Source organism: Mytilus trossulus, chromosome 6 (genome assembly GCF_036588685.1).
Source record: "Mytilus trossulus isolate FHL-02 chromosome 6, PNRI_Mtr1.1.1.hap1, whole genome shotgun sequence".
NCBI lineage: Eukaryota > Metazoa > Mollusca > Bivalvia > Mytilida > Mytilidae > Mytilus > Mytilus trossulus.
Genome location: NC_086378.1, coordinates 91,056,372 through 91,082,679, shown reverse-complemented (window position 1 = coordinate 91,082,679; position 26,308 = coordinate 91,056,372). Strand labels below are relative to the sequence as shown.

Sequence of the window (26,308 nt, the reverse complement as noted above, 5' to 3'; positions counted from 1 at the left end):
ATTTCATTAGTAAGGTGATTGATAAATCTTACGGAGTTATGACAAAAAAGGAAAACAAACTTATTGTTAATGTTATGTGTTTCAACAAGGGTTTCGTTCCTCCAAATTATTTGCGCAAACAAATCAACAAAATAGGTCAGTTAACTTTGTCTATTTTTAGATTACAGGTAATCATTTGACACTACGTATAACCTGATAACCTGTGTATTGATTTTGATTTTACGATAAATTTATGAATGAACGACAATTTTATGAATGAACAAGAGCACCTGACCTCTTTCTTAAAAAAAACACCAATTAAACATATAAAACCGTATATTATAAAAGATAATTCAGTCAAATTTTCAATACTAAATCAACAACTGAAATGATTCCATATTTTGTTGAAACATCGTACGAACGGAAAACGGAATCGCAGGTATAAAAATGCATTTTTTCACTCGGACGTCTATGTTTTTTTGATAGTCAAACGGTTGTCCCCCTAAATACAAAAATACATCTACAAGAACGTATGCTGAACTTTCTTAAATCAAAATACTATGGCTCGATCTGGGCGGAGTCTCTGATCTGGGTCATAAAGATGGCCATACGCGACGGCATGAAAGCAATTGCTTTAAAAACTGTATATTCAAAGGTAATTCTGGTCCATTGACAAATCACAAAGATAAATCTCATCAATTAAGACAGTCACCTCCTTTGGCATTCCTTAACATTACTGTCAAAATATAATTATTAAAGGGCCTTGGTGGCCAAAATGATTGAATTAGTCTAACAACCATATCACTAGCATGACACATGACAACAGTGAATCTAGCATTTAGCAAATGTGCTTGACTCAAGTCTTAATTGACTAGTCTAGGATTGACTGTTTCCCTAGGAAAATAAGGTGGATATCTCAGAGCACGCTGGCTTCCTCCACCAGTTAAAGCTGACAACCAAGAAATACAGAAAAATGTATCAATCAATAATAATAAAGGCTGATATATTTAGAGATGGTAAGGCAAAATTGTTGAACCTCTTTTTCAAACTTGAAAGAGTTATTGTTCTTAAATGACAATTGTGTTTTGGGAACAGATTGAAGTAAATAGATATAACCTGTTACACAGAAAAAAATTATCAGCAATACAAGATCAACCAAAAAATTGTTTTAGTCTAGAAAGTGTGTTTGAGAGATGCCATTTATGCAGATGCACATAGATTTAGGTGAGGTACACAGACTCTTAAAAACCTCTAGTCTGGACAGTGATATTCCTACATCCCTTCATACAGTTTGAATCTCCCTAAACTCATTCCCTATTCACGTATTTGTAGCATCTAAAAAATTAAAAGGCAAATCCAAACTTTTGCATAGATACAACCTTGTGGTTTTGAAGTTAGGATGTAATGTAGAAATCTTGTAACATTTTAAGACAAATTTATTAAATTCATTTCATGACACTAAATCATATGAACCATAAGCAGAATACAGCCAGTAAGAATCATCAGGGAAGATAATAAATGTATATAAATTGTCTCCATTGTTAAGGTAGCCATGTTCTCTCTGTTTCCATGACAATGGTGAGTCCATAAATCCCTGTACTGTTACTGAGCACCATGGTAACTTCCATTCTTCCATGTTATCCCTAAAAATAATGAAAATAATTATTAAACAAAAGACATACAAGTATCTTCATTATAAATGGTACTGTAAATTGAAATACATGGATGCCCCATCCGCACTATCATTTTCTATGTTCAGTGGATCAAGAAAATGGGGTAAAATCTATACTTTGGCATTAAAATTAAAAAGATCATGTCATAAGGAACATGCATACTAAGTTTCATGTTGATTGGACTTCAACTTCATCAAAAACTACCTTGACCAAAAACTTTAACCTGAAGCGGGACAGGCCGATGAAATGACAGATGGACGAACAGATGCACAGACCCAAAAACATAATGCTCCTAAATGGGGCACAAAAATATAGGCTGTAATGAAAGGTTTTGAAGTATGAATGTAAACATATGCATTCAAAAAGTACAAGCTTTCAGTTACTGCAAATAATGTTAGATTGGTACTTGGTGTCATTTGTATTATTTTTTTTATTTTCAAGCTAATCTGATGACTCAAGTCACTTTTCCAACCTATTTGTTCTGATTGTGGGCTGTCACAAGACGTTTTTACTTTCTGATTGTGGGCTGTCGCAATAAGTTTTTACGTTCTGATTGTTGGCTGTCACTCTAAGTTTTTAAGTTCTGATTGTGGCCTGTTGCAAGAAGTTTTTACGCTCTGATTGTGGGCTGTCACTCTAAGTTTTTATGTTCTGATTGTGGGCTGTCGCAATAAGTTTTTACGTAAAGTTTGTTGGCTGTCACTCTAAGTTTTAAAGTTCTAATTGTGGCCTGTTGCAAGAAGTTTTTACGCTCTGATTGTGGGCTGTCACTCTAAGTTTTTATGTTCTGATTGTGGGCTGTCGCAATAAGTTTTTACGTTCTGATTGTGGGCTGCTGCAAGAAGTTTTTACGCTCTGATTGTGGGCTGTCACTCTAAGTTTTTATGTTCTGATTGTGGGCTGTCGCAAGAAGTTTTTACGTTCTCATTGTGGGCTGCTGCAAGAAGTTTTTACGCTCTGATTGTGGGCTGTCACTATAAGTTTTTATGTTCTGATTGTGGGCTGTTGCAAGAAGTTTTTATGTTCTGATTGTGGGCTGTTGCAAGAAGTTTTTACCTTCTGATTGTGGGCTGTCACTCTAAGTTTTTACGTTCTGATTGTGGGCTGTCGCAAGAAGTTTTTATGTTCTGATTGTGGGCAGTCGCAAGAAGTTTTTGGAAGATAAAAGCAGTAGAAATATTTATATTTTGAAGTGAAAGATTAATTAATCGAACACTGTTTTAAGAATAACTTACACATCAGGTCACATTTCAGTATATTAAACCAATATAATATTTCCTTATCATGTACAAAACATTAATTGCTAACAAACATTTGGTAAATACCTGATAGACTTAACAATGGACTGAACAGTTTGACAGGAAAAATATCCACTGTATTGTACATAACTACATGTTGCTGGTGATTGTGTGGGGCCATTAAAACTGTAGTTTGATAAATAATCATCTGGATTACAGGATCTATAAATATATAAAATATCCACTATATTGTACATACATATAGGAAGATGTGGTGTGAGTGCCAATGAGACAACTCTCCATTCAAATAACAATTTAAAAAGTAAACCATTATAGGTTAAAGTACGGCCTTCAACACATAACTACATGTTGCTGGTGATTGTGTGGGACCATTAAAACTGTAGGTTGATAAATAATCATCTGGATTACAGGATCTACATGTATAAATATATAAAATTATATGTTATTAATAAAATTCAGAGGAACGCTGTGTCTCGTCTACAATTAGTCCATTTATTAGTAGAATATAGAACAAGAGGCTCTCCAGAGCCTGAATCGCTCACCTTAATTTTTTTGGTTAAATCTCTCATCAATAATTATTTTGGCTTTTCAATTTATTTAAATGTTCTTTGAATTGACCTATTTTCTTCAAAAGCAAAAAAAAAATCATTTTCTCCTATGTTCTATTTTAGCCATAGGAGCTATGTTTCTTGACATACAAGGAAATAAAATATAAAATTTATACTAGATACTCTGAAACTCATTTAGCCTAAGTTTGGCTGAAATTGGTACAGCAGTTTCAAAGGAGAAGATCTTTTAAAGTAAGTCAACATGATGAACAAATTGTGAAAAAAGTCTTTAAAGGGCAATAACTCCTAAAGGGGTCAATTAACAATTTTGGTCAAATTGACTTATTTGTAGATCTTACTTTGCTTAATATTTTTGCTATATACAGTTTATCTGTATCTATAATAATATTCAAGATAATAACCAAAAACTGCAAAATTTCTTTAAAATCATCAATTCAGGGGCATTATACCTGAAAAACAGTTACCCAATTCGGCTGAAAATTTCAGGACAGGTAGAACTTGACCTAATAAATACTTTAACTTCTGTCTTATTTGCTCTAAATGCTGGAGTTTTTGAGATATAAGCCAAAAACTGCATTTTACCCTGTGTTCTATTTTTAGCCATGACGGCCATGTTTTTTGACGAAATAAAAAATAAAGCACAAACTTTATTTTATACACCCTACTGATCATTCAGTTGAAGTTTGGTTGAATTTGGTTGAGTAGTTTTAGAGGAGAAGATTTTTTAAAGTTAGCAAATATGATGAACAAATTGTCATTAAAGGACAATAACCCCTTAAGGGGTCAATTAACAATTTTGGTCATCTTAACTTATTTGTAGATCTTACTTTGCTGATCATTTTTGCTGTTTACAGTTTATCTTTATCTATAATAATATTCAAGATAATGACCAAAAACTGCAAAATTTCCTTAAAATTACCAATTAAGTGGCAGCAACCCAACAATGGGTTGGTTGATTCATCTGAAAATTTCAGGGCTGATAGATATTACCCTAATGAACATTTATACCCACGTCACATTTGCTCTAAATGCTTTTGTTTTTGAGATATAAGCCAAAAACTGCATTTGACCCCTATGTCCTATTTTAAGTAAAGGCAGCCATGTTTTTTGACGGATCAAAAATCGAAGCACACACTTTGTGCAGGATAATCTAAGGAACAATCATGCTAAGTTTCATCCAAATCCATTCAGTAGTTTCAGAGGAGAAGATTTTTTAAAGTTAGTAAATATGATGAACAAATTGTGAAAAATTGTCATTAAAGGACAATAACCCCTTAAGGGGTCAATTGACAATTTTGGTCATATTAACTTAATTTTTTTTAGATCTTACTTTGCTGATCATTTTTGCTGTTTACAGTTTATCTTTATCTATAAAAATATTCAAGATAATGACCAAAAACTGTAAAATTACCAATTAAGTGGCAGCAACCCAACAATGGTTTGTTTGATTCATCTGAAAATTTCAGGGCTGATATATCTTGACCTAATGAACATTTTTACTCCATGTCCGATTTGCTCTAAATGCTTTTGTTTTTGAGATATAAGCCAAAAACTGCATTTGACCCCTATGTTCTATTTTAAGTAACCGCGGCCATGTTTTTTGACGGATCAAAAATCGAAGCACACACTTTGTGCAGGATAATCTAAGGAACAATCATGCTAAGTTTCATTCAAATCCATTCAGTAGTTTCAGAGGAGTAGATGTTTGAAAAATTGTTAACGACGACAGACGACGACGATGACGACAACGACGGATGCCAAGTGATGAGAAAAGGTTTTAGGCCAGGTGAGCTAAAAATGGATATATATTCAAAATTGTTCTCTGGATACTGCATTTTGGTCATAACCAAGGACCAAAATAAGCTTCTGTCCAGATTTCATCAAAATTCCAAGAAGGTTTGATAAAGTGATTGATGACTAAAAAAACTTTAACGGCAGTGTTGATGCTGCTGAAGCTAACCTTGATCTAGGATGGCTATGTCTTGCCTTAGCGCAATAAATTTTGTAGTCTCAACAAAAATGAGTGCTAAAATGTTAATTTTAGATTTTCAACTCTGAGGAAAATTCCAACAGAAAGTTCCTAATGAAATGACAAAACCTTAATCTCTAACATGGATAACGATTGTCATACTCCTGACTTAGTACAGGTATTTTCTAATGTAAAAAATGGTGGATTGAACCTGATTTTATAGCTAACTAAACACTTAGTCATTTGCAGACCTGCCAACTATTGTGATTTAGCAGTAGCATTCCGTTGTTCATGTCTCAACCTGAATCCTGATTACGGGATCGTTAAGTAAGTCAAAGTCCATAAAATCTACTTGTACTACTATTTCACTTGAATAGATCATACACATTGATGCAAGTATTAACAAAACAAATAATTTCTGACTTACAAATCAATTCCACATGAAAATCCTCCCAGCCATTCAAAAACATCAGGGTAACTATAGTCCATATTGTCAAAATCCACATGGCTGGGGTCAATATCTGGGACAAGGACATCATTATATTTCTTCATGTTACATTTGATCTTTACTGGTTTACACTTGCAGCCTTTCATTGTTAAGTATTTTTGCAAAGAACTTGGACAGACTTCATTATCTGAAATACATTTATCATACAATAAATAAGATTTAAAAATAGATATTTTTAAAAATTAAAAAAATCCTTGCATACAAGTTAGAAGTATTTCCCAAAACTCTGGTTAAAATCCATCTCTGGAAAGAGCCTAGAATATCATTTTAAACTATATCATTGTGATTTCTATATTGGGTGTTGTTTTTTTTAAAGATGGAGGAGAAGATCCACAAATAGATTCTACCGTACTATAGTATTACTTTACATGACAAGGTAATAGACAACTTATGTGATTAACAAAGAAGTGTGTAAAGTTTTAAGCAATAATCATAAATTGTTATAGAGATACGGCACATGTAAAAAAAAAAACTCCCCCTTTTTTACAAAATACTCAATCACTCAAAAATGAACTTTTGAATCATCATCAAAAAGTATACAGATCTTAAGATTAATATAACAAAGACATGTGTAAAGTTTGTAGCAATAATCATAAATCGATTTTGAGATATGGCGCGACATGTAAAAAAACCCTCCCCCTTTTTTACAATACTCAATAACTCAAAAATGAAATTTTTAATCATCACCAAAAAGTATATAGATATTAAGATTAATATAACTAAGAAGTGTTTAAAGTTTTAAGCCATAATCAAGAATCGTTTTTGAGATACAGTGCGACATGTGAAAAAAACACACCCCTGTTTTAGTTACAAAGTGCCGTAAATCAAAAAGTTTAAATCTAATTTTCACCAAAAAGTATACAGATCATTTGACCATCATAAGAAACAACTATATCAAGTTTCATGAAATTTGGATAAGTCGTTCTCAAGTTACGGTGCGACATGCTTACGCCGGACAGACAGACGGACGGACAGACACCGGACATGTGTATACCATAATACGTCCTGTCAAAATTTTGACGGGTGTATAAAAATTAACAGTGTAAATCACAAAAGTTCCCGTAAAAATTTTGACGTCATGAAGAATTTAGAAAATACATGACGCCACAATGGAAAAGTGATTGTTGTAGGACTTTGAAAGTTCAAGCGGAACATATTTACAAATCATAGTAGCAATATGGTTTATTCTTCCTCAGCATTAATTGGAAATGTAACACTTTAGGTCGTTTAATATCTACAATTTTGAGAATTAATATATTTATTGTTAATTGAGATTTGATAAACTTTACACTGAACTTTGTTTACTGACTGTGATTCGAACTTTGAAAACTCACTGTGATACATTTTCTTTAAATGTTTTATTTGAATTTTTGTTGAAAATATCAAATATAATTTGATAAATGCTATCTTTTTTTTTCTTGCTTGAAAATATGTGATAAATAGATTATTACATGTCATTTCCATATGGTCTGTGGTATCAGCCCACGACTCATATCAAGCCCTCTGGCTTGATATGGGAGTCTAGGGCTGAAACCAGGGCCATAATGGAAAATGCCATGTAATAATCTATAAGTATTCAGTTATAATTTCAGATATAATTTTTGCTAACCTGAAGGTGTCCAAGTTGCTAAAAAATTAAACTTGAGACCAAGTCTGTCTTTAAAACACCATTTTACTCTGTTGTAACACTTCTTTCCTGGTTTGAAGGATGGACTTGTCAAATCTATATCTACAACTAAAAAAGACAGCATTTCTAAGAAACAATTTCATTGCATCAACATAATCATAAAATAAAAGACTATAACCCAAAATCAGTTTTAGTAATCTTAAGTATATAAAGGATGCTTGTAGAATAATTGTCAATATTATATATGGTGTAGCATTGTCCTCTTTTCATTGGATATTACGATCACATGTTCAAAGGTTATTTATTATGAATCTGAAGCCTTGTTTATATTTCAATCTTATTGACACTTTGTTTCTTTTTATATGTACATGTATATTGATGGTCAGTATGAAAAAATCTTGTTAGATTAGATTAATGACGTTCTGTCATTACAATAGGAAAAGCTTATCAGAAGGAGAAATTATGCTACTTGCAGACGCTAAGAATACAAGAAGGCTAACGCAACAAGCTATGAAGTTGTTTAAAGAATATTGATTTTTTAAATACAATGTTAAAATTCTGGCAAAATACAAATAAAAAATACACAGAAAGAACACTGAACAAGATTTTCCTAATGCATTAATTACACATGTGTAATATATAATTAAGGACTTTCACTCAGTCAATACCTTATATATGGACCTGTTAGATTATATTGACACTCAGACTTTCCTTGGTCAATATAATCTGAACATAGATAATCTCCCTTTAACAAATAAAAACTTTTTTGTCCTCATTACAATGTTGTAAATTTTCTAATGATATAATATATGTAGTAACTTTACTGTATTTAGATTTCTTTCTCTTAGGAAACTGTGAAGGTTTTCCTTCCAAACCTAGTTGTTGGTATGTGTCTTTACTTAGGTGTAAAATCAGATGACCTGGAAAACATGAAAATAATTGATTGTAAAACAGGATTATATTCACAAAAATTGTTATTTATGATTATAATTTACTAAATAATTGACTTATAAGGCATACTACTAATTGAATTAATTTCATGTTCATAACATGGTCTAAAGAAACGGGTGCTACTGTATAATTAATAGAACTGTTTTAGTTATGATGTCTGTAAGCATATAAACATATAATAGTGTTGTCAACGGTTAACTGTCGGTTGGACTGAATATCGAATACCAAAAACACTAACCAGTTTACCAGACCTTTTTCTATTTTTTCAAAATATATTTGATTTAAATTAGTATTGAAAGCATCAATAAACTTTGTTTAATTCTAAATGATAGTCGGGGTAAATAATTTGACAGATCAGTTGTCCAGTATATTGATTGTTATTGTTAACCTTGAAAACGTAAATTAATTAGCACCCAGAAAACTTGTCTATCAGCTTGGGGCAAGATCTTTATTAAACATTATCATAAAATTATTGAATTATTGTGGATTCATCTATTTTTGTGGTTTCAAGAAAAAATGCAGTTTTGTGGATATTTAATTTCATTGTTTTGATAAAGACTACATACATTCCTTTATAAAAAATGTAATTCGTTGATCATTTGAATTCATGGTTTCTCTGTACCAAGGAAAATTGGTATCTAACGAATATGAATGAATTCCTAGTTAGTTATGGTAAATCGGCAGTATTGGATAATTAAAGTAAAACAGGAATGCTCAAAGCCAAGCATAGAAATGGCCAAGGATAAACTTAAAGTTATTGAATTCTAAAAAAGATACATTTGTACGGTACTCTCGATAGGGCTTTAACACAGTAACTTCACTACTGGTTTACCTGTTACTCTGTCTAAAGATTATACATGTAATCTATTAGGTAAACCTATTCTATTTGACACACTTATATACATATACCACCAGCTATTTACCTGTGGGAAGAACAGCTACAAAATCATCAGTATCAATATTTCCTCCATGAGATAACATTCGTAATTTTCCTGTAAATATGAAACAATGTAAAGTGGGAAAAATGGTGAACAATAGAAAAATAACTATTGTGTAGAAAGATGACAAAATGTAAACATTAGATATCCTACATTAGATATCCTACATTAGATAACTTACATTAGATATCCTACATTAGATATCCTACATTAGATATCCTACATTAGATATCCTACATTAGATATATCCTACATAAGATATATCCTACATAAGATATCCTACATAAGATATCCTACATTAGATATCCTACATTAGATATCCTACATTAGATATCCTACATTAGATATATCCTACATAAGATATATCCTACATAAGATATCCTACATTAGATATCCTACATTAGATATCCTACATTAGATATATCCTACATAAGATATATCCTACATAAGATATCCTACATAAGATATCCTACATTAGATATCCTACATTAGATATCCTACATTAGATATCCTACATTAGATATCCTACATTAGATATCCTACATTAGATATCCTACATTAGATAACCTACATTAGATATCCTACATTAGATATCCTACATTAGATAACCTACATTAGATAACCTACATTAGATAACCTACGTTAGATAACCTACGTTAGATATCCTACGTTAGATATCCTACGTTAGATAACCTACGTTAGATATCCTACGTTAGATATCCTACGTTAGATATCCTACATTAGATATCCTACATTAGATATCCTACAGAGTTTTTGTTTATATAGATTAGACCGTTGGTTTTCCCGTTTGAATGGTTTTACACTAGTAATTTTGGGGCCCTTTATAGCTTGTTGTTCGGTGTGAGTCAAGGCTCCGTGTTGAAGGCCGTACTTTAACCTATAATGGTTTAATTTTTAAATTGTTATTTGGATGGAGAGTTGTCTCATTGGCACTCACACCACATCTTCCTATATCTATTATATAGCACACATATTTAACATGTTAAATGTTGTATCTTAAACACAACTTAAAAAAGATTATTCTGTTGATGTCATTATCTATTGGAATAATTGCTTTAGAAGGTGCTTACACACATATATTTAGAACATGTAAAGTTTAATGTTACTCCTTTGAGCTGTGTAATCATGGTAATAGCAGCAAACACCCATTTTTCAAGTTTTTGGTAGTTCTCTGCTGCTCCAAGGAATGTGATGACCTGGAGTGACCTTAAATCTCACCTCTTTTAATAAAGGCCTCTATCAAATCCAAGCTAATCACTTCTATCAATGGTAAATCTTGTACCAAGAAGGATTTCTCTCCAACACAACTGGATTGCAGTATGTCCGGAATCCTTTTACAATTTGGTAGAATACAGCTGATCTAAAAAAAAAATATGGTGACATGTTACCCAAACATTCGACTCTTTCCCCTTACTCAAAACAGTGATGTAGAAGCACAATATAAGAAAAAACTTAAAAACAATTGAAAAGGATTGAGTTCACTTCACCTTTTTATATAAAATTATAATAACTTTTATTCCTAAAAAGAAACAAGATGTCAACTTATATATGTAGTATCCTGTCTGTCTCTAACATTCACTATATATTATCAAAGTTGAAAATCATTCACAAATTAGACATTAAAAAATCACATTTTTAATCATTTTTTTAAAAATAAATAAAAAAGACTTAAAAAGTTTTGGAATTTGATGGTCATTTTTTTTCTTTCCTTTAATATATATTTTGTGGGTTCTTTTGCCCTGAGTTAATTCGCATCTAGTTGGGTCGCCCCTAGTTGGTTCTCCCTACTTTAAAAAAATACATTTATGTTACACTTATTCAGATGTTTATATGCTATATGTTCTTGAAATTTATGAAAATACAAGGAAAAATTCAAAAGTTAAAGGTTGTTTTGGAGCATTAAAATTGTTCAATGACATAATAATCATGATAATTCTCACTGATTGTTGTAATTATTGTCCAGAGTAACAATAAAAATAACATTTGTTATGATAAACTAGTCGGCTTGGAATTTTTAAATAAAAACAATCATTCATAACTGATTGTAAATTATGAAAAGAATTTACAAGTTCATTCATAAGTATACTAAGTCTTAGTTATTCTGCATAAATTGACTGAATAAACATGATAAAATCATATTGTTTATAACATCAATGTCAATAGAGATAAATACATTGTATTCAAGTAATCTACTGGAACATTGTAAGTTACCTGATGCATTGCCTTTCTTTGTTTACATTGAACATGGACATCATAACTTAAATAACGTCACGAGTAAAATCCCTAACAACAGAACCAATATCGGAAACATTACAGCATTTCCCTTTCTTTTTTTTAACAAATATGTAAGTTACAAAAAAAATAACTCATACAGACTTCGTCCCCATTCACAGGTAATGCCTGCAGCCTCATAATATGAGGGGAAAATTTTACTGAAATTTTGATTGTACTAATGAACTCAAAATCGTTCAATTTTTTTGATATCTTGTTTTGAATACACCTAATCGCTAATCCCGGCTGACCCTGCCGCTTGAACTTTTGACGTCAACAACAATCACTTTTCCATTGTGGCGTCAGATATTTTGTTTTATGACGTCAACATTTTACGGGAACCTGTGTGAAATCCAGCAATGGCGGATAAATAGCGATAAGGTGTATTCCCGCATCTGCGCAGAAATTTACAATGTACTTCCTTTTTCCGGTCTCGTTTGTATGAAACTTTGAGTAAAATATATATTTATCAGTCTAGCTTTAAATAGGAAGGAACACAATACCAATTTCCTTATTAATAGTTCCTTGATATGAAAAAACGTAACCTGATGATAGCGTTTCTTTGTTTACATTGCATATGACGTATGTCATAACTTAAATAATGTCACAACTAAAATCCCTAACAACAGAACCAAATTGGAAACGTAGCGGTATTTCCATTCCTTTTTTTTAACAAATATTTAAGTTACAAAAAAATAATTCATACAGACTTCGTCCCCATTTACAGGTAATGCCTGCCTCATACATTATCATAATTGGGCGAACAGATACATGTACATGTGCTAGGGCATCGTACATTAGGGAGAACAAACCAGGATTTTATTTGGTGGATGCCAGGCCTTCAAAATTTTCCAACTACACAGGTGAGTCTGTACTCTGAGGTGTAAAAAGCTTTTTTTGTCCATCTTAAATCCCCTCCCCCCCTTTTTTTTTTTACATTGTATCTGACCAGCTAACAATGAGCATGTGCCGGTGTGTTTATTGAGTAGTCAACATACTGCGTAATTGAAATGGTGATCTTCTATAAACTCCTCATGTTTAGACTTTTCATTTTTAAAGCTGGATTTTTCAAAAACAAGTTTTCCTACGGGTAAACTTTTATCTATGGGCGCAGCCATTTTCTTTGGAATTGCCTAAAGACCGGAACATTGCTTACAAATTAGTTTTCATATTTTTATCAACAAGGTAAAAGTACTAAGAATTTACAGGAAATTAAAAATTATATATATTCTCAAATCTAAGAATAAGTTTTGTGATTTTTTTGTTCTTTAGACACATGAGATTATTTTTGAGTCCAGAATTCGTAGGCTTTAATTTATGCCTCCATGAGACTGTACATTTGTAAATAGAGCAGACAGCATTTGACTTTCTACTGACAGGTTTTATAGATTAGTTAAACCTCTTTGAATTATAGATAGTTTAGTGTTAAAACAGTAAGTCAATAATTATTTTATTTATGAGTTTTGCTCTGAAAATCAACTTTGTCATCTTTGTCTTTGAGACAAAGGAAAGGGTAGGGGTTGTATTTTTTTAAGTGTCACACAGAGTCACAGTCACTGAGAGTGTGTAAAGAAATGATTTCAATTTGACCTGCATGACCTGTATGAAAATATAAACAAAATTACTATACTTCATTGAAAATTTAAAAGAGAGAGTCAATGAAAACTGACAATAATCAAATGTTTGACTTTGTTGACATTAAACAGAACAAATGGAAAACAACTGTCATGTCTCAGTAATTGTAAGTGATAAATTTGTCCTGGTAAAATATGTCTGGGCGGACAAATAATATGAGGCAGGCATAACCTGTGAATGGGGACGAAGTCTGTATGTATTATTTTCTTAATTCAATCATGTTGATAAAAGAAACCGAAATACCGTACGTAACGTTCCCGATTTTGGTTCTGTTGTTAGGGAATTAGCTGTGACGTTCTTTAAGTTATGACGTCATATTCGATGTAAACAAAAGAAACGCTTTCATCAGGTAACGTAACGTTTTTTTTCATATCAAACAATTATTAAAATTGAATTTGTATTGAGATCCAATCTTACATTGTCTTATGTTTTACTAGACTGATAAATATAAAAAAAAAAATCAAAGTCTCATGCAAACAAGACAGATTTCTGCGCAAATGCGGGAAAACCGGAACAGGAACTAGATCTGAAAAAAAAAGTTAACGATTTTGAGTTCATTAATAGTACAATGAAAAATTCGGGAAATTTTCCCAGATTTTTTTTTTTTTTTTTTTTTTTTCATTGATTTTTCTACCGTAATTGGGGACTTCGTCCCCATATAAATTTGTCCTGGTAAAATATGTCTGGGCGGACAAATATTACTAGTATAAATAGTCCATGGTTAAAAAATTTACTAGTATATTTAGTCCGGGGATTGTAATCTATGTCCCCAGACTAATTTTTCTACAAAATTATGTCCTAGCTATAAAATCCTATAATAAATTCGGTAACATATAGGAAATCATCTTCATGTCATTAATATTCTCATTAATTCACAAATGCGCATAGCGCATGAGTTAATTATCAGTGTTGTTGCGTCATGAGTTGAATATTTTTTGATATTTGAATTCTTTAATAAGTTATTCTTTTTATTACATTGGCAAATGGCTTTTTTAAAGAAATTAATGTAAAACACGTGATTTATACTATGAAATTTTATTGTTAATATGTATACACTGTATTTAAAAAGAATGTGTATGTGATATATATAATTAATACTTTAGTATACTTTACTGAACTTTTCCCTGGAAATTCAGTAACTGATTACAGGGATACTCGGGCTAACGCTGTAATCCGAGTAAATTGTTAAAGCAGCAGATATATGATAAAAGATATTTACTTTGGAAAAAAAAAAAAAAAAAAAAAAAAAAAAAGAAATTAATGTAAAACATGTGAGGAACTATATCATTTTCCTACGCATTCACAGTTTGTTTTGATCCCCTGTTATCGACGTCTTGACAACGCCAATTGTTGTATGATGCCAGAGAGTGAAATACAAATGAAATAACAACTTTTATTTCACATGTGAAATATTTGTTTTTATTTAACTGGGAAATCAATGTAATAAATAATAAGCAGGTTGCTTTTGTTATTTCAATAATATTATTGAGTTCCGTCATTTCAACTGCTCAGGCTAATCATGCTAATAGAAAGTATATTTTTGTGAATTAATGTATTCTCAATTTCCACAAATTTTCATGTCCTAAGATGCATACCTTGAGGTTTGTAATGGCACTTTTTGTAGTGAACTTCATAAAAATTGTAGTTCAATCCACATACTCAAGGTAGAAAATTCAGCTAACTTATAAGAACATATGTACCTGCCCAAGTTTTGTTAATTTCTATATTGAATTTTATGTATAAAGTTAACAAGCAACAGAGGGACGATGGCAATATAAATCCCTTCAAGAGTTTATTTTTTAAAAACATTTCTGACAAGAAGTGAATTATTTTAATCAGTCTATTTGTCAAAGTAACTACAAAATTTATATCCTTGACATATATAGATTGATGAAACTAAAACATTAAAACCAGAAAGATAATCTTTAGCTTAATAAGGTCAATTCTCTTTATCATAATAAACATTATCCTAACATCTAATGTGAAGGCAGGCCTGATGAGGTGACAATCTTGATATGAATACAATTTGTCAACTGAAATAGATCAACTTGTTTGCTATGAGTCTAATCTAGGACAGGAATATTGACTCTACTATGTAGCTTTTATCCATTATCATTTCCTGACCTCAGGTATATATTATAAATGTTGTTTATTTACATTTCAGATATTAAATAGTTTCGTCCTAGATGCTGACCCTGGTGATATTGACAGCAGGATATGCATTAGATAAAGTTATTTTGTTAACATAGTCAGTGTAATATCTGGTATCACTACTGACAAACTGGATTGAAATAAGATGTTAAAAATGACTTGAACAGATTGAGCAACAAGTATGTCTTTAATTCGCTATTTAAAAGTTCCTATACACAAACGCTGTACAAGTGATGCCTTCTACAGAGCTTTCCACAGAAGTAGTGTAAACAATAACGAAGCATCAAAATCATTGAAGACAGTTGTTGATTTGCCAAAGCATGCTCGTGTGGTGATATGTGGTGGTGGTGTAACTGGGTCATCTATAGCTTACCATCTAGCAGAGAGGGGTTGGAATGATGTTGTACTATTGGAGCAGGGGAAGTAAGTAACCTACAGTGGGTAGGGGGTTATTGTAAAATTAGTGGGGGTGCAACTGGGACATCTATAGCTAGCTACCAACTAGCAGAGAGGGGTTGGAATGATGTTGTACTGTTGGAGCAGGGGACGTTAATAACCAAGAACGGAAGTAAATACGTAAATACTGAATTATTACTGTTAGATTGAAACACCCTTTAACTTAGAGGAGGAAATAGGTTTTGCTTGCAAAACACATTTTCTTGGTATGCTTAGTTCCGAAAATTAAAGGAAAAAAACTTTAAAAATAAGTAATATCAGACCTATCGTACAGTGGTTGTATTGGACACAAATTAAGGCTTAGAAAATAAGTATGTCTGTTTGCAATGATACTTGTATTGGAACTCTCAAAGCTAACGTCACAACAAGGGTGATGTCGTGTAAACGGAGAGCAGTAGCGGGAACACCTGATGTGCAATTCTTAACAAGACCAAATAGTTAGCAAATCAACAACTTGAATTTAACATCACCATGATAACTGCCAAAATCATGTAAAATATGTAAAATATGTAGAAAGGGTCTTCTTTGTAACTCTTGTTTTTGTAGATATACATGTGGAACAACATGGCATTCTGTTGGTTTGATTGGTCAACTGAGAGATGATGTTCCTTCAGCTAGACTAGTCAAGTATAGTGCTGAACTGTACAGATCATTAGAAAAGGCAGGACATGGCATTGGTTAGTATTATATATGTCATAGGCAAGTCTGAACATAGCATAGGTCAGTATTATATATGCAGAGGTCAGTAGAAAAGACAGGACATAGCATTGGTTAGTATTACATAGGTCAAGTCCAAACTTCTCATTGGTCATTATTTCATATAAGTATATACCTGCCAACTTCTGAAATCTTCAAAGAAGGAGATCTCCCCCTCAGCTATGACATTTTCAAGTGAAATATATGACCTGTTTATTCATTCAAGATACAAAACACATATAAGAGTTAAGAGATATACTTTATTTCTTTAAATATGGTTATCTCCTATACAAGGAGTATTGTTTGTTTCTATCATTTTTCATCATCTTTGACATTTGCATCCCATCAGGACAGCTTTTCAAATCTGTTTCAAATCTGTTTCAGATGGTGCAATATATGTATGCACATTCACATTTAATTCAAATTAGTTCAGAACATCTCTTGTAAATTTCAATTCAAACATTCAATAGAAGTATAATTCTTTTAAATGATTTTTAAAACATAATTTTTTTTTTTGTCCTAAGGCTTACAAAATCATTTAATTGCCATCCTTTTATGATTCTTTGTTCAATTTTTATTTAATTTATATTGTTTTATCAATCCCGATTAAAACGGGAGGGTTGGCAGGTATGTAGGTATAGGTCATTAGAAAAGTTAGAAGATGTCATGTGTCAGTTTTGTATCTCCTTGAATGATACACACACACACACAAATTAAATGATCTATATTGATACACACAACCAATATAATCTCCATTTATCTTATCCAAACATTCAACTGAAATTATCTCCCTTTATTGATACACACAACCAATATTATCTCCCTTTATCTTATCCAAAAATTCAACTGAAATTAGCTCCCTTTATTGATACACACAACCAATATTATCTCCCTTTTCTTATCCAAACATTCAACTGAAGTTATCTCCCTTTATTGATACAGACAACCAATATTATCTCCCTTTATCTTATCTTAACATACAACTAAAAGTGTCTCCCTTTATTGATACATACAACCAATCTTATCTCACTTTACCAAAACACAAATCTAAAATTATCCCCTTTTAATATCATGTTTTCACCATTTTTTATGAAATGTTAATTCCTCTCAGTGATATTGTTTGACTTAAATTAGTGGAGATTAAAGGCTTTTTCCCTTGGAGAAGAATCCCAATTTGAAAAAAAAGGCTTAAATCACTCATTTATACATTTTTCATGCCTAAAATGACTAAATGTGCAGATTTGAGAGTCTATGTATCATCACTGACAAAAAGGGGTCTTATTTCAAAGGAGGGTTTGACCCTTGAAAGGTGTCTGTAAATTGAAGTTTCAGTCAAATTCATGGCTTATTTTAAATTTTCCAATTTGATGAAAATTACGCATATTTTCCCAATGAAAAAAGGGTAAAGGTAGTTTTGAAGAAAGCCAAAGATATCACTGCCTCTTATACATTTAAGGTTGGAAGCAGTGTGGTAGCATAAACATTGCTCAGACTAAAGATAGAGTCAACTTGTTACAGAGAAAGCATGCTGTCGCTGTGTAAGTAAACCTGTCAATTAGGGACACTAAAGTGCTGTAGGTGTGTAAGTAAACCTGTCAATTGGGGAAACTAAAGTGCTGTAGGTGTGTATGTTAACCTGTCAATTAGGGACACTGACATGCTGAAACTGTGTAAGTAAACCTGTCAATTAGGGACACTGACATGCTGTAACTGTGTAAGTAAACCTGTCAATTAGGGACACTGACCTGTTGTAGGTGCAAGGTTGGGCGGTAAATACCACCCCCGGCATTTGCCGTAATTTACTGCCTTGAACAATACTCCCCAAGTCGTCAATACTGGCAATTACTGGTCAATTGAAATTTTCATGGTTGTTTCTACTATTAATTGAAGTAAATCCTGATAAAAAGTCAAATATACTTAATCTTTAATCTTTAAGCATGTGTCAGCTTAAAAAATTAATGAATTTGATATGTTTTATTCATTTATAACGGGAACACTTGTTCTTACTGATTTTAAATTTAGTTATTATGAATTATGATATTGCATACTGAAGATATATATACAAATTTACATTTTATTTCAACATTTTAAAATCAATATATTTTTATTCAAAATTTATGATTTTACAGGTAATTAAAATTAAAGGTAAATAAAACTACAGGTAAATGAAGTAACATGGGTCTTTTTACCTATCACCTGGCATTGCTAGGTGTAAAAATTTAATTACTAAAACAACAGCCTCCAATAAAAGATGACAGTAGTTGAAAGTAATAAAATTGATACATGAAGACTCCCTTAAACAATAAATTATTTCCTGTCTATTTATCTGTGAGATAAAAACCTTCTTCTTGCTGGAAATGGAAATTTAAAGCAGGGACAAAAAGTTTTTATTTTTTACTATAATATTATGTACACATTAATCAATGTAGATCCCTGTTTGAATTTACAAAAGATTTAGAAATGAAAGATTTAAGAATGATTTGAACACTTTCTTTATAAATAAATTATTAATAGTAATTATAAATGACTAAGTAGATAGTGGTTTTTATAGTAATGACCACTCAAAATTTCAATTGACCAGTATTTGCCGGTATTTCCCAGTATTTGCCAGTATTTCCCGGTATTAACCACTGGCATGATCAATACTAGTATTGACTGCTTTTTTGCCAACCTTGTGTAGGTGTGTAAGTAAACCTGTCAATAAGGGACACTGACATGTTGTAGGTGTGTAAGTAAACCTGTCAATAAGGGACACTGACATGTTGTAGGTGTGTAAGTAAACCTGTCAATTAGGGACAATGACGTGTTGTAGGTGTGTAAGTAAACCTGTCAATAGTCAATAAGGGACACTGACATGTTGTAGGTGTGTAAGTAAACCTGTCAATTAGGGACAATGACCTGTTGTAGGTGTGTAAGTAAACCTGTCAATAAGGGACACTGACATGTTGTAGGTGTGTAAGTAAACCTGTCAATTAGGGACAATGACCTGTTGTAGGTGTGTAAGTAAACCTGTCAATAAGGGACACTGACATGTTGTAGGTGTGTAAGTAAACCTGTCAATTAGGGACAATGACATGTTGTAGGTGTGTAAGTAAACCTGTCAATAAGGGACACTGACATGTTGTAGGTGTGTAAGTAAACCTGTCAATTAGGGACACTGACATGCTGTAGGTGTGTGAGTAAACCTGTCAATTAGGGACAATGACCTGTTGTAGGTGTGTAAGTAAACCTGTCAATTAGGGACACTGGCATGTTGTAGGTGTGTAAGTTAACCTGTCAATTAGGGACACTGGCTTGCAGTAGCCGTGTAAGTAAACCTGTCAATTAGGGACACTGACATGTTATGTAGACGAAACACGTGTCTGGCGTACTAAATTATAATCCGGGTACCTTGGATAACTATTGTAGGTGTGTAAGTTAACCTGTCAATTAGGGACACTGGCTTGCTGTAGCCGAGTAAGTAAACCTGTCAATTTTGGACACTGGCTTGCTGTAGGTGTGTAAGTTCACCTGTCAATTAGGGACACTGACATGTTGTAGGTGTGTAAGTAAACCTGTCAAGTAGGGACACTGGCTTGCTGTAGCCGTGTAAGTAAACCTGTCAATTAGGGACACTGACCTGTTGTAGATGTGTAAGTAAACCTGTCAATTAGGGACACTGGCTGGCTGTAGCTGTGTAAGTAAACCTGTCAATAAAGGGCACTGACATGCTGTAGCTGTGTAAGTAAACCTGTCAATTAGGGGCACTGACATGCTGTAGGTGTGAAAGTAAACCTGTCAATTAGGGACAATGACCTGTTGTAGGTGTGTAAGTAAACCTGTCAATTAGGGGCACTGACAAGCTGTAACTGTGTAAGTAAACCTGTCAATTAGGGACAATGACCTGTTGTAGGTGTGTAAGTAAACCTGTCAATTAGGGACAATGACCTGTTGTAGGTGTGTAAGTAAACCTGTCAATTAGGGACAATGACCTGTTGTAGGTGTGTAAGTAAACCTGTCAATTAGGGGCACTGACTTGCTGTAGGTGTGTAAGTAAACCTGTCAATTAGGGCCACTGACATGCTGTAGCTGTGCAAGTAAACCTGTCAATTAGGGGCACTGACATGCTGTAGCTGTGTAACTTAACCTGTCAATTAGGGACACTGACATGCTGTAGGTGTGTAAGTTTACCTGTAAATTCGGGGCACTGACATGCTGTAGGTGTGTGTTTACCTCTAAATTAGGGGCACTGGCATGCTCTAGTTGTGCAAGTAAACCTGTTAATTAGGGCCACAGACATGCTGTAGTTGTTCAAGTTAACCTGTCAATATGGGGCACTGACATGCTGTAGTTGTTAATGTTAAAAACTGTTAATTAGGGACACTGACTCCGATTTCATGTTCACTGAACAAAGAAAATGATAGTGTGAAGTTCTGGCTATGAAAGTTTTTGGTCAAGATAGATTTTGAAGTCCAATCAACTTGAAACTTAGTACACATGTTCCCTATATTATGATCTTTCTAATTTAAATGCCAAATTAAAGTTTTTACCCCATTTTCACAATCCACTGAACATGGAAAATGATAGTGCGAGTTGGGGCATCCATGTACTATGGACACATTTTTGTTATTTTTTAATCAACTAGGTGAGAAATAACTTGTATGCAAATTTTTTGTAAAAAAAATAATTTAAGATCAAATCTGTATCAAACTGTTAACAGTGAAAATATAAAAAAAATACACATTTTTATTTTAAATATGTCATGATTTTGCATGTGTAATCTTCTTTATTCTAAGTTCTAGAATTTCGGCCAAAAATGGTTGTAATCATTCTTATAGCAATCTTTCATCATAATATGTATATATTTTTAAAAGTGCTAATATTAACATTTTCTTTTTTAGTGCTACTGGTATTGAAGCCCATTTTATTGGACCAGAAGAAGTACAAAGATTAGCACCTGTTCTTAAAACAGAAGATATTCAGGTATAAAGGTTTTAAAAGAGCTATGTTTGAATTGATTTATTGTATGTTAGAGGTCGTATCAGGGGATGTAGGTTATATTGATGTAAAATAACAAATGACTTGCTTTCGATAGAAATCGACCTTATGCAAGATCACATATACATTTACATGTTTGAGTCTTTAATTGATTTTAAAACATTTAGATAGGAAATGACAGATGAATTTTGATCTACTTCTAGGGTTCTGATAACAACACAATTTTCAAACAGTTACAAACTTACCTTGATATTGTTTCAACCTGAGATAAGATAACAGATGTATTGTTATGCATTTGCAAAAGGTCCATTTTTATCCGAGGCGTCTCAGATGCTGCATCAGAAATAAATACATACTGTAACATTCAAATATAAAAGTAAGACTTGATTTAACAGTTATCATCAATGTTTTGGAATTATAACTGAGAAACTAGTTAGGTTTTTATGGTAATGTCAGTTGTCTAAGTTTTACAGATAATTAGCCAGTGAGGAGACATGTTTTTGTGAAATATTAGACTTTCTGACCCTCAAAAATGTTGGGTTTTTCAATCTTTTGGTTCTGTGAGTTTTATTCAATTCAAGTTTCATTATCGTTATGTTATATGATTTATTTTTTAGGCAGCCTTATATGTTCCATCAGACGGAGTAGTAGCTCCCTCAGACTTAGCATCAACTTATGTCAGACTAGCCAAAGACAGAGGTAATCTATAATCTATAAAGATCCTCCTAACATGGGACAACCTCCCACCATATGTAATGTAACTTATGTCAGACTAGCCAAAGACAGAGGTAATCTATCACTGATAAAATTCCTCCCAACATAGGAGAACCTCCCACCATAAAAATTGTACGACTTATGTTAGACTAAACAAAGACAGAGATAATCTTTCACTGATAAAGTTCCTCCTAACATAGGACAACCTCCCACCATAACAAATGTACGACTTATGTAAAACTAGTCAAAGACAGAGGTAATCTTTTATCTACAAAGTTCCTCCTAACATAGGACAACCCACCACCATAAAAAATGTACAACTTATGTAAAACTAGCCAAAGACAGAGGTAATCTTTCACTGACAAAGTTCCTCCTTACATAGGACAACCCACCACCATAACAAATGTACAACTTATGTAAAACTAGTCAAAGACAGAGGTAATCTTTTATCTTCAAAGATCCTCCTAACATAGGACAACCCACCACTATAGAAAATGTACGACTTATGTTAGACTAGCCAAAGACATCTAGGTAATTTATTATCTACAAAGTTCCTCCTAACATAGGACAATCTCCCACCATAAAAATTGTACAACTTATGTCAGACTAGCCAAAGACAGAGGTAATCTACAAAATCTGTATTATCTACAAAGTTCCTCCCAACATGGTACAAAAAAGGTAAAGACCTGGATGCTTCATACCTTGTATACATTATGTTTTTTAAGTTTAAGTCTGTCATATATCCATTGTCCTTGACATCGTTTTCATGGTTTAGTGAATGCTTATTTGTTAATTTTAAGTTTTGTGTTTTGGTCAGTTTTTCAAATATTATAAGCAGTAGTTCAACTATATTTGGTGTATGGAATGATTTAAAGATGTACATGTCTTTCGGGTAGGTAACATTTGACATTGACCTCATTTTCATGGTTCATTGGTCAATGTTGATTTTTGTCGAGCCTGCAACTTTCGTTGCAGAAAGCTTGACATAGGGATAGTGATCCGGCGGCAGTGGCAGCGTCTGTGTTAGCTCACTTCTTAAAAGCTTTATATTTTAGAAGGTAGAAGACCTGGATGCTTCATACTTTGAATATAGATGCCTCATATTACAAACTTTCGGTCAGTCACATGTCCAGTGTCCTTGACCTCATTTTCATGGTTCAGTGACTACTTGAAAAAAAAGTTAAGATTTTTTGTTATGTTAATTTCTCTCTTATTATAAGTAATTGGATAACTATATTTGGTATGTGGGTACCTTGCAAGGTCCTCATGCCTTTCAGACAGTTTTCACTTGACCTCGACCTCATTTCATGGATCAGTGAACAAGGTTAAGTTTTCGTGGTCAAGTCCATATCTCAGATACTATAAGCAATAGGTCTAGCATATTCAGTGTATGGAAGGACTGTAAGGTGTACATGTCCAACTGGCAGGTGTCATCTGACCTTGACCTTGGCTTTAGCCCGAGGGCTTGATATGGGTCGTGGGCTGATACCAGGACCATATGAAAAATGACATGTAATAATCTATTTATCACATATTTTTAAGCAAGAGAAAACAAATAGCTTACACCAAATTATGTTTGATATTTCATCAAAAATCAAAAAGATGTTTAACGAAAATAAAATAAAAAATGTGTCACTGTGAGTTTAAAAAATATCGTATCACAATCACAGTAGGTAAACAACATTTTGTGAAAAGTTTCAGAAATGATTAACAATAAATATATTAATTCTAAGAATTGCAAATACTAAACGACTTTAAAATGTTACATTACAAATGTTAAAAAATGCTTAAGGTGGCTCGTGGGTACAAAAATTTTAGCAAAAAATTAAACCTTAATGTTTTCATTACAAACTTTATTTATTACACTATCAGTTGTTACTTTATGATATGGTTAAAAAAACAACCCAAAAAATTGATTTGGTTTGGCCCCAGATGACTTTAAAAATTGAAAAAGCTCCAAATTATCTCCCTTTGGTGCAAAAATGCCATTTTTTTGGCCTTTAATTTGAAATATCTTTTTTAACTCAATGGTGACCTATATTTTTTTATTATTGTTTTCAAATAAGCTGTACATAAACTAAATAATTGTAAAAATTAAGCGATTTCTTATATCAGGTTATTTTTTTATTTCGATATTTCCTCTTTTTCTCCTATTAGTTCAACAGAAAAAAAGGACATTAACAAAAATGTATGCTTCTTCCAGAGGCAGATTTTAGCTTAAATGAACGGTGACCCCATTTTTTTGTTTCATTTTTCTTTTAAGTACATTTGTATATGATAAAGTTCATTTATGAAAAAATATAGCGAAATCCTATATGAGGAAAAAAAAATCATTTATACCCAGGAGCCCCCTTAAGAAGAATCCTATATCGCTACTCATTCCAGTGTGGCGTCATATATTTTATAAATTCTTTATGACGTCAAAATTTTACGGGAACTTTTGTGATTTTCACTGTTGATTTCTACTTTTTTCTTCTACAGCAGATTCGTAACTTTCTAAATTTCTTTTCATTGTGTTCAACTTTGTTTACAAATAGTCTTTGATTGACAGTTTACCGGAAGTTAAACTCGGGGGCTTGATATGGATTTCGAGGGCTGATATCGATATCGGCCCAGAGGGCTGATAACCAACCTTGACTTCCGGCTATTATTGGCCATGCAAAAACGTACATATCAGTACAAAATATGTGATAAATGTAGTTAAACAGTTATATTTAATGTTTAAGACTTTCAACATAAAATAAATGGCCAGTAAAACAGCGAGACATTTCAGCATGTGTGCTCTTGTTAAAAGTAAAATTTTAGAAAAGATTTTGGAATAAACCCATAATATATTCCACTTTGTGAATTATTTCTATTGTTTTGAAAGACATTTTTTGTTCAATATATAAGATATTTCCTGTTTACTTCAGGAGTGAAGATGTTTGAAGGAGTACAAGTTGAAAAGATTCTAACTCACAATGGCCATGTTCATGCTGTACAGACAAGCCTGGGAACAATTAACTGTGAATACTTTGTTAACTGTGGAGGTTTGGTAGGTATGGGCTTTGCTCATTGTTGAAGGCCGTACAATGACCTGTAATTGTTAATTTCTGTGTCATTTTGGTCTCTTGTTGAGAGTTGTCTCATTGGCAATCATACCACATCTTCTTTTTTATATATCTTACAATTGTTTTACTCAACAATGAAAAAATAATCAAATTCAAGGCTTAGTTTGATCAATTATTGCTGTACATTCATTTTTTAGCTCACCTGGCCTGAAGGGCCAAGTGAGCTTTTCCCATCACTTTGCGTCCGGCGTCCGTCGTCGTCCGTCGTCCGTCGTCTGTCGTCTGTCGTCCGTCGTCCGTCGTCGTTGTTAACTTTTACAAAAATCTTCTCCTCTGAAACTGCTGGGCCAAATTGAACCAAACTTGGCCACAATCATCATTGGGGTATCTAGTTTAAAAAATGTGTGGTGTGACCCGGTCAACCAACCAAGATGGCTGCCACGGCTAAAAATAGAACATAGGGGTAAAATGCAGTTTTTGGCTTATAACTCAAAAACCAAAGCATTTAGAGGAAATCTGACATGGGGTAAAAATGTTTATTAGGTCAAGATCTATCTGCCCTGAAATTTTTAGATGAATCGGTCAACCTGTTGTTGGGTTGCTGCCCCTGAATTGGTAATTTTGTCGAAATTTTGCAGTTTTTGGTTATTATCTTGAATATTATTATAGATAGAGATAAACTGTAAACAGCAATAATGTTTAGTAAAGTAGGATTTACAAATAAGTCAACATGACCGAAATGGTCAGTTGACCCGTTTAGGAGTTATTGCCCTTTATAGTCAATTTTTAACCATTTTTCGTAAATCTTAGTTATCTTTTACAAAAATCTTCTCCTCTGAAACTGCTGGGCCAAATTGAACCAAA

At 32.6% G+C, this 26,308-nt stretch overlaps 2 protein-coding genes across 2 annotated transcripts in view; one reads left to right on the top strand and one right to left on the bottom strand.

The window, feature by feature from the left end:
* Positions 1–1,400: 1,400 nt before the first annotated feature.
* LOC134722217 (ribonuclease P protein subunit p40-like) lies at positions 1,401–12,906 on the bottom strand. The gene is made up of 8 exons (XM_063585827.1): positions 12,764–12,906; positions 10,713–10,854; positions 9,459–9,527; positions 8,409–8,504; positions 7,567–7,692; positions 5,877–6,084; positions 2,978–3,112; positions 1,401–1,622 (listed from the first exon to the last, which is right to left on the bottom strand). The coding sequence occupies exons 1-8, from the start codon at positions 12,881–12,883 to the stop codon at positions 1,430–1,432; spliced, it is 1,089 nt and encodes a 362-aa protein (XP_063441897.1). The 5' UTR covers positions 12,884–12,906; the 3' UTR covers positions 1,401–1,429.
* A 182-nt stretch (positions 12,907–13,088) lies between these two features.
* Positions 13,089–26,308, top strand: part of LOC134722215 (pyruvate dehydrogenase phosphatase regulatory subunit, mitochondrial-like) — a 56,138-nt gene continuing 42,918 nt past the window's right edge. Inside the window, exons 1-7 of the mRNA XM_063585826.1 lie at positions 13,089–13,198; positions 15,565–15,974; positions 16,554–16,684; positions 18,160–18,241; positions 21,584–21,665; positions 22,298–22,379; positions 25,307–25,428. Of these exons, the coding sequence (XP_063441896.1) occupies positions 15,733–15,974; positions 16,554–16,684; positions 18,160–18,241; positions 21,584–21,665; positions 22,298–22,379; positions 25,307–25,428 (741 nt within the window). The 5' untranslated portion in view covers positions 13,089–13,198; positions 15,565–15,732. The remainder of the gene's footprint in view (positions 13,199–15,564; positions 15,975–16,553; positions 16,685–18,159; positions 18,242–21,583; positions 21,666–22,297; positions 22,380–25,306; positions 25,429–26,308) is intronic.

What these genes read in the sequence shown, in the direction of transcription:
- LOC134722217 (XM_063585827.1), bottom strand. Translation starts at nt 12,883, where the DNA reads ATGGCTGCGCCCATAGATAAAAGTTTACCCGTAGGAAAACTTGTTTTT. An exon ending in ATCACCATTTCAATTACGCA is followed by an intron (nt 10,855 to 12,763) that starts GTATGTTGACTA and finishes TTTTTTTTTTAG; the next exon opens with ATCAGCTGTATTCTACCAAA. An exon ending in AGCAACTTGGACACCTTCAG is followed by an intron (nt 6,085 to 7,566) that starts GTTAGCAAAAAT and finishes AATGTATTTCAG; the next exon opens with ATAATGAAGTCTGTCCAAGT.